Source organism: Hipposideros armiger, unplaced genomic scaffold (assembly GCF_001890085.2).
Source record: "Hipposideros armiger isolate ML-2016 unplaced genomic scaffold, ASM189008v1 scaffold_276, whole genome shotgun sequence".
Taxonomy (NCBI): domain Eukaryota; kingdom Metazoa; phylum Chordata; class Mammalia; order Chiroptera; family Hipposideridae; genus Hipposideros; species Hipposideros armiger.
The window spans coordinates 87,667-95,443 of record NW_017731626.1 but is presented as its reverse complement, the minus strand read 5'-3'; the positions used below and the strand labels follow the sequence as shown (position 1 = coordinate 95,443).

Sequence of the window (7,777 nt, the reverse complement as noted above, 5' to 3'; positions counted from 1 at the left end):
AAAAAAAAAAAAAAAAAAAAAATGTGTTCCCTTTTTAGAGGCTGCCGGGGACACCTGACATATCTATGAGAACAGCAAGCCTTGAACACCTCTCCAGATAAAAACCCTAGTGTGGTTTTGGTGGTAACTGACTGAAAAGACAACTGTGAAATGAAAACTGTGAGTGAAACCACAAAGTAAAAATCATACCATGGGTAAAAAGCGGTGAGAAGTTCTTTGGATACAGAGGGTGCACTATACTCCAGTGCAGTCAAAAGCTCTCCAAAGAAAGCCTTTAAAAAAAAAATCTTTCCATGCCTCAGTTTCCTAATTTGCAATACTGGATAATTACAAAACCTACCTTACAGAGCTGTTATGGGAATCAAATGAGATAATACCCAAAAAGAACAGGGGTGGATTTGAGTGTCAGAAAAACTGAACAGGTAAATGTACAGCCCACATTCCCGTCGGTATCCTTCCCGATACCCAGCTCAGCCCTTCATCCCAGTGCCAAGAGCATTCCTGCCCCCGGGATGTCCCTTAAACATCTGTCAAGGGTTCAGGACTACTAAGAGCACTTGATAAGTAAGTCTATGCACAAGAGAATAACTGTATAGTTTCTGGAATCACAAGTAAGCAAGTAACTTTTGAACCTACTAGTGCTGACTTTACATAGTTAAAACTGCCCTCTGCTAAGTAGGATTTAGAAAATAAACTGAACAACAGTGAACTCTTAAATTTTAATTCTCTAAGGATTATCTGCATCAGAACTTCCCTAGCTCCACACCAAGGGGGAAATAGGTAAAAGGTCTATTTCTCTCAGAGCAAAGAAGGTGAGTACAGCAGCACTTAGGATGGGCCTCTGCAGCTTGTGTTACTGAGTTCAGCTCAGCTCAACCAAAACCCAGGACGGGGGACAGTGAACAGGGGTGAGCTTGAGCTTTTCAAGGATCCAGAGTGACCTTGGCTAATCAATTCACTTTTGTTTTAAACAACTTCATGACTTCAGCAGCTTGATTAAGGAGGGTATCTGTCATTTCCTTTTGAAATGATGAGGTATCCCTTTCTGTCATTTAAATGGAAACAGTGTCTCGCAGAGCTCGGCCACTGAGAAAATCTAGGAAGGGCCATCTTTGTTTTTATCGTAAGGAATCCTTTTTTGAATTACTGCTCTTTTATAAATAACATTGGTCTCCATCTGGCCTTAACTAATCTCTCTGGACCTCAGTTTCCTTTCCTTAGAAGATCTCTAAGGTTCCTTCTAATCTGAAGATTCTAGCAGAATAACCGTCATATGAAAAGCAACAGGAAACTCTTTGCAGGGTTCACTCTGACGCTATGATTTTCTAAGATCTAAACAGCATGCCAGGTGTTTGTTGGTGTCCCGGCAAATGCCTGAATCCCCCTCACCCCATTTGCTGTAGAAATGAAAGTGGCTTATTCTAATGCCAAGAACTTTGCTATCAATAGGCTAATTTCAGTTTTCACTTGGAGTCCTGTATCCTATGACTGAACCAAAGGGGATCTGTTATCAGGGTCCTTTCAGAAGTATTCTGGAAGTCTGTCATAAATATTCATTGTTCTTTCACACAGTTTCAACACTGACTCATGGACGACTTTCCTTTGATCATCAAAGATATTAAAAGTTTGTTTTTTAAAGAAAAACATGTTTTCCTGCGGAAACTTAGGGCTCTTGACACTGCTTATGAAAAAAAGTAAGACTTGAAATTTAAAAAATCAAAAAACAGAAAAACCTAACATTAGTGTCCGGAATATGCAGACCCTCTGATATATAGTCCCGCATGTTATCTCATTTAATTATTAAATCATTATTATTTTGTATATTTTTTAAGAGGTGAAACAGATGCTCAGAAAATTGGGATAATGTGCTCCAGGTCAACCAGCTGGCAAGAAGCACAGCTAGAAATCAACATCCATTGTACTTGCATTTTAGAGCCTCAGCTTTCCATTAAAATAATCAACACCATTCCCTTTATTCTTCTGAGTTCTTTACAAGTCAAGACTGAAGGGAGCTAACATTTGGGTTACTTTGGCTCTATCATTCTTCAGTATAAACCCAAGAATATGTTTTAATAATTTCAATACTCAAAAATTCCTGAAGATTTCTTTTTGTCTCCATTATTGTTGTTTGAAACTCTTGTCCCCCACTCCCACTCCAATAAAAAATCTATATTTTCTGATTGAATGGAAAACAAAACAAAACAAAAACCAAAAACACCAAGGTTACTATAATCCTGAGCCTATGATTAAATTAATACATACCAATTATTTGGACACAGCTGGGCACAACAATGGAGTTCCATAAATGGCAGCTAAACTTTTTATGCAGAAAATCTTGGATTAATCAAGAAAACGGTCAAGTTAAAGTTTTATCAATTTCACGTGAGGATCCCTGGGTCTTTTGTGTCTTAGAATGCCATTTGCCCCCATGTAACCATCCCAAGTGCTAAGACTGAGGAATCCAACACAAACACTGTCTTAAGAATCTATCCCAAGTCTCTCCTAGGAGAGCTCCATAGCAGTCGGGAAGGATATTTTGAGTAAGGGGGGGAGCCAGGAACTGATCTGGCCATGCATTACCTCCTCCTGCATTTTCGTGGCAGTCAGACGAGACTTCTCTGCCTCTAACGTTTTCTCCTTCAACTGCCTTTGCATCTCTGCAAGCTCCCTGCGATTTTTCTCCTTGTACTCATCCAGCTGGTTCTGGAGTTCCAGTGTTGATGTGCGGGACACCTCGACAATGTCAGCCATCTGGAAGAAGTGACACTGGTGTGAGCCCACCCTGTGATGCTCCACCTGGGTCTAAGGAGCTAAGTTTGGGTCCCGTCTAGACACAGAACACCCTTCTCCTCTTTCTTCTACAGCCTCCCCAAAGACTTTGCAAAGTGCCTGGTCGTGAGCTGCCTGGGTTTAGTCACCTCTAACTGGGAAGCAGTGTGGAGGAGTGAACCAGCACATCCTCGGGAGCCAGATGAGAGTCTGGGGTCATACCCTTGCTCGGCCACATACCAGCTATAAGACTGGGGCATGTACTTACCTCTCTGGGCTTCGGTGGTGTCCTCGTTGGAAATACTGAAATCATAATATCTACCTTGCAGGGTTGTTGTCAGAATGAAAACAATATACAGGTAGAGATAGAATTCGAGTTAGATATAGAATAGCTAGTCCAGTGACTGGCACATAGCAGGTGTCAGTGAATGGCAGGCACTCATGTGGGCTGCTAGAATGCGAGACGCCCCTCAGCTTTGAGCCTTTCCCCTTCTGGGTATTTTAGGCCAGAGACGAGCAGAGAAGCAGCAACCACTGGGCTATGAAATTGCCTTCCTGGACAAGAAAGCTGAGTGCAAATGCAGATGATGCTCAAATGCAGAGGTTCTGATTCAGGTTACATTTGTTAAGTCTGCACTTTCATGTCAGGCTTCTTCAGGTAACTGTTGAGAGGAGCTGGGCCCAGAATCCAGAGGGCACTGGCATATTCTAGACAGGTTTCTCTGTATCTGGAACTCTCAATCAGCTCAAAAAGCTGCTTCAGGGGATCTGTAAATCCCTGACACATTTGTGCATAGATATAACTACAGGTTTCCTGAGCTTTCATCAGGCCCTCAGAGGGGGCTGGGTCCCTAACCAGGTGTTTGCCCCACCAGCGCTCCTTGTGCCCCCTCCCCCACTCCTGCTCCCTCACCTCCTTCTGCAGTTTCTCAATGGTCTTGTCAAGGTGCCATCGCTCATTCTCCATTTCGTTCTTCAGTCTCCTTAACTGCTCCTTCTGCTCGGTCTCATCTTTTAGCTTCTCAGTCAACTGCTTCTGTTCCTGGGTGGCCCGACTCAGATTTCTCTGCAGACAGCAGAGAAAGGACAGTGTTGTCATCTATCTACTAGGTCAGCCACAGGGACAGGTGGCAGAGGGAGTTTCACAACCACACCACAAAGCAATCAGACCTGTTACATTGGTGACAAGGAAAAGGATGAAAATAAAGCCATCGCAGAGACACAAGGACATTGTTGCTTCTGAAATTCAGGGACCAAATTGCAAAGTTGACTTAGCCAAAAACTTACAGGGGTAGACAAAGGGTTTATTACAGAAATGCAGAGAATGGCCAAGGCTGCTGGGGGTGGGAATTCAGGGTAGTGTAAAACCTGATTGTTCATACTTGGAACTTGAGGTAAAATTATACATGAGATCAACCTGAACCTATGTGGCAGTTTACATCTGTGATATACAGCATTGCACCTAATATTCTAAAATCTGCTATGCTCTGCTTTAGCTATGAAAGTAGCTAAAAATGAATTTATAAGGACAGAGAACACTGTCTCATAGACGAAGAGTTCACTTGGGTACAGGGAGCTGTAACCAACAGAATCCATGTTTTGGACTCATACATAGCAGAAAAGGACTTTGGCAATCTACGGGTTGATAAACTTGAGTAGAAGATGCTAAATGGAAGAGACACTAGTCAAAAACAGCACATGGGAGTGGTTATATAGTGAATCAGCACCAAATACTAGTACTTAGTATAACCATCTTGGGTGTAATATTTTCCCTGGGTTCCCCTGGAGCTCTCATCTTACATAGACTGACATCCTTTAAGTAAAAAACATGCAATTCTAAAACAATATCCTAAAATATCTTAGGAAGGTTCTAGTGGCGTCTTTCAATGGCTGTTAAGACCACTGGTGCGAGGATATCAAGAAGAGGCGCAGCTCAGAATGGGTCAGCAGGACCCAAACGTAGGCTGGATTATCTAGAAAACGTTATCAGGTGTTGAGGGCTGAATGTGGGTTAGTACTTGCACTGCTTAGGACCCACTCAGTCTGTGTGCCTGTAGACGCTGGGTAAGGACAATGGTTTATACTGGTACAGTGCTTAACAGTTGACAAGCTACCGTCACGTGCAGTAACTCAACATCTTGAAAACACTCCCAAATCACTTCAGGCGCTCTCGGTTTGCAGGGCATACAAGTCGCTCTCCTGGCCAACCACATGACCTGGGGCCACAAAGTCTTCCTGCTCCTCCGCTCTGACGGGCTGGCAGCACTCAGAGAACCAGCCGACCCAGTCCAGCTACTCAAGTTAACTGCTGCGGAGAACCAAGGTCAACAAAAGCAGTTGGGGAAAAGAAGGTGGTAAAAGGACGTTCATCAGCAGGAGTGCTTCCCACCACAGCGCAGCTGGGCACACACCAGAGACAGGGTCAGTGCCTGGGGTTTGTTTGTGGTTGATTTAGTGGTGTTGGGGGCAAAGGGGAGCACACAAAGTGAGGTAAGCGATGCATAGTTCCATTGTGTGGGAGAAAACTCTCAGAAACATGTATCTCAAAATGCAAAGTCTTGAAAAACAACAGTACAAATACAGAGGGCAACCAATGGCTTCCTGTAGAAACTTCGGGAGCCAACTCAACCCCTGCCCTTATGAGTCCCCCAGCCTCTCTTTTTTTCCTCCTAGATCCCAATCCCAGGGGCTCCGAGACAGCAGGCAAGCCAGCCCGGGTCCAATCAACCTCTGTGTGGCGTGTGCATTTCAACTCCACCCTTGGTGCAGGCAGGGCTCCCAGCCTGGCCCCGCTCTCCTGCACCACTGGAGACACCACGGACCCATCCACTCTGGGCCTGGGGCCTGGCCAACACCACCCCTCAACACATACACATTTGCCTAGAACAACAGCTATGCTGAACTATTTTTAAAACATTTCTTGCATTCTTGCCTGTCTTGCAGGGTAGTAAGATCAGTAAAGGCGAGGAATAGATTTTCTGTCTGGGTATGTCTCATAGCCCAGGTTCACTGTTAGGCATATGTTAAAAACTCAGTGAGTGAAAATGAATACCTATCATCAAAAGTGGTCCAAAGACCTCTTATATCAGAAATACCAAGCAAGCGTGGAACACTCCTTACTTAAAAAGCAGATTCCAGACCTTTCTGATGAAAGCCACAATTTTTCTTAAGAGTGAGGCCCACAAATTGGCACTTGAAGGCTACCCAGATAATTCTAATATACTCGGAAGTTTAGAAATGCTGTTTAGCACGATGCTCTGCCTCTTTAGTTATTCAAGAATTTCCTTTAACGCATCACTGCTGAGAAAACACGACCCAAATTCACGTGAAAAGAAGCAAATCGGCAACTTTGCATGTAGGGGTTAGATGTGCAATGCCCTGTACTTACAGTGACTTTATTTCCAAGACCAGCAATTCAAGCCTACTGACTAATACTGGAACAAACATTTGGGGAAAATTTATCAAGCTGGAGAATCCAAAACACAAAGTTGGTGGATGCAGAGTGAGTGCCCTTGAGCTTGGGGACCATTATCTGTCAGTGGATGCACAGCCTTTCACTACATGACTGAGGAAGGTCCTGATTCCTCCACATTAACAATCACCAAGTGGCAGGTGAGCCAACGGATTTAAGAAATGAGAGGTTTGATCAGAAGGAAGCTGGTCTTCTCAAGCCCTTGCCACAAAATAACCGTGGACCGTACCAGTGAAAGCACTGGGGCTGGTTAATTCTGTTGTCTCAATACACAGAAGTCCAGTAGGAGGGGAGGTCAGGGCATACAGAATCTACACACCATTGTGCCTTCCTGAAAGAAAGAACTTGCCCATCTGCAGAAGCCACTTCTCAAGGGAATCACAAATGTTTCTTCCTTGAACGCAGTTCGAGTCCATCTATGTCGCAGCAATTAGGGTTGTAGGGTACAATCCTAAACCAAATGCTAGGGGTCACGTGAACCAAAAATTATACCTTTAGGACCCGTTGCCACTTTCTGACTGCGTCATACGAGTACATAATAAATCAGACCTAAGATCACATGGTCTTCAGCTACTATGGAAAGAAATATATTTATCACACATGAAGGTGCAATAGATTGCTACAGACACAAAAATTTTCAAACTTAAAATGCTTGTGTGGAAAAAAAAACTGCTTGTGTTACCCTTTCTGCCTCCTCTCAGGGTTAAGCTCCCTTTCAGTTCCCGGCTTTGGGGAGAGAGGCATGTAGAAAGAGGTAGCGAATGAAAGGAGCTGACTATCTGGTTCCAGATTTTTAGAGAAAATCAAGTATTTTAGCGCTAGGGCGCACTTTTCACGGCACTGCTTTCAAGACCAGATAGTTCAGATAAGGATGGAGAGATTGTTGGGCCCTTTTTAAATTCTTGCCAGATGGTGTTGCCAGTGGTTAGCATGGCCACACACAGCAGGAAGCATTCTCGCCAACTCAACACTGCTGGGAAAACAGGCCCAAACAAAAGTAACATGTGAGGGAGAATTTCCAAGGACAGAGAGCCGGAGGTGCAGAGTGGAGGGGGTAGAGATGGGGATTACATTAAGATTTTTAGGCCTTGAGGCCATCATCTGTTCTCTCCCCTGAATTAACTAGGAGCCTGTTTCACAGCTGGTGAACTACTTCCTTATGTGTGAAACTTTCTGGTTTGACCAAAGGACGATGAAGACTGAGAGCTTGTCACAGCTGCCCCCAGCACTCCATGGGAAGACGAAGGTGCACATTTTTGTCCCTGTAGGGTACAAATGTCTTTCCTCCCTTTCCGTCCCCAACAAGCTCACAGTTTTATACCTCACGCTTTGGCAGCTGGGGTGTAGCCCATCACGAGCCTTAAACAACAGCACAGTGAAATTGCCATCCACACAAAATCAACCAAACAAGAGTTTGGCACAAAGACGTAGATTGAAAGAAGTGAGAGAGAGGGAGGGCAGGCGGCAGGGAGGGAGAGGGGGAAGAAGAAAGGAGGAAGAGAGGAAGAGAGAGAGAGAGAGAGAGAGAGAGAGAGA

At 44.3% G+C, this 7,777-nt stretch overlaps 1 protein-coding gene across 1 annotated transcript in view; it reads right to left on the bottom strand.

Annotated features, from left to right (window-relative positions):
- The window catches only part of CGNL1 (cingulin like 1), a 92,517-nt gene that overhangs the window by 18,915 nt on the left and 65,825 nt on the right, over positions 1-7,777 (bottom strand). The window contains exons 10-11 of the mRNA XM_019657529.1: positions 3,683-3,835; positions 2,581-2,751 (exon numbers count right to left, since the gene is read on the bottom strand). Coding sequence (XP_019513074.1) covers positions 2,581-2,751; positions 3,683-3,835 — 324 coding nt within the window. The remainder of the gene's footprint in view (positions 1-2,580; positions 2,752-3,682; positions 3,836-7,777) is intronic.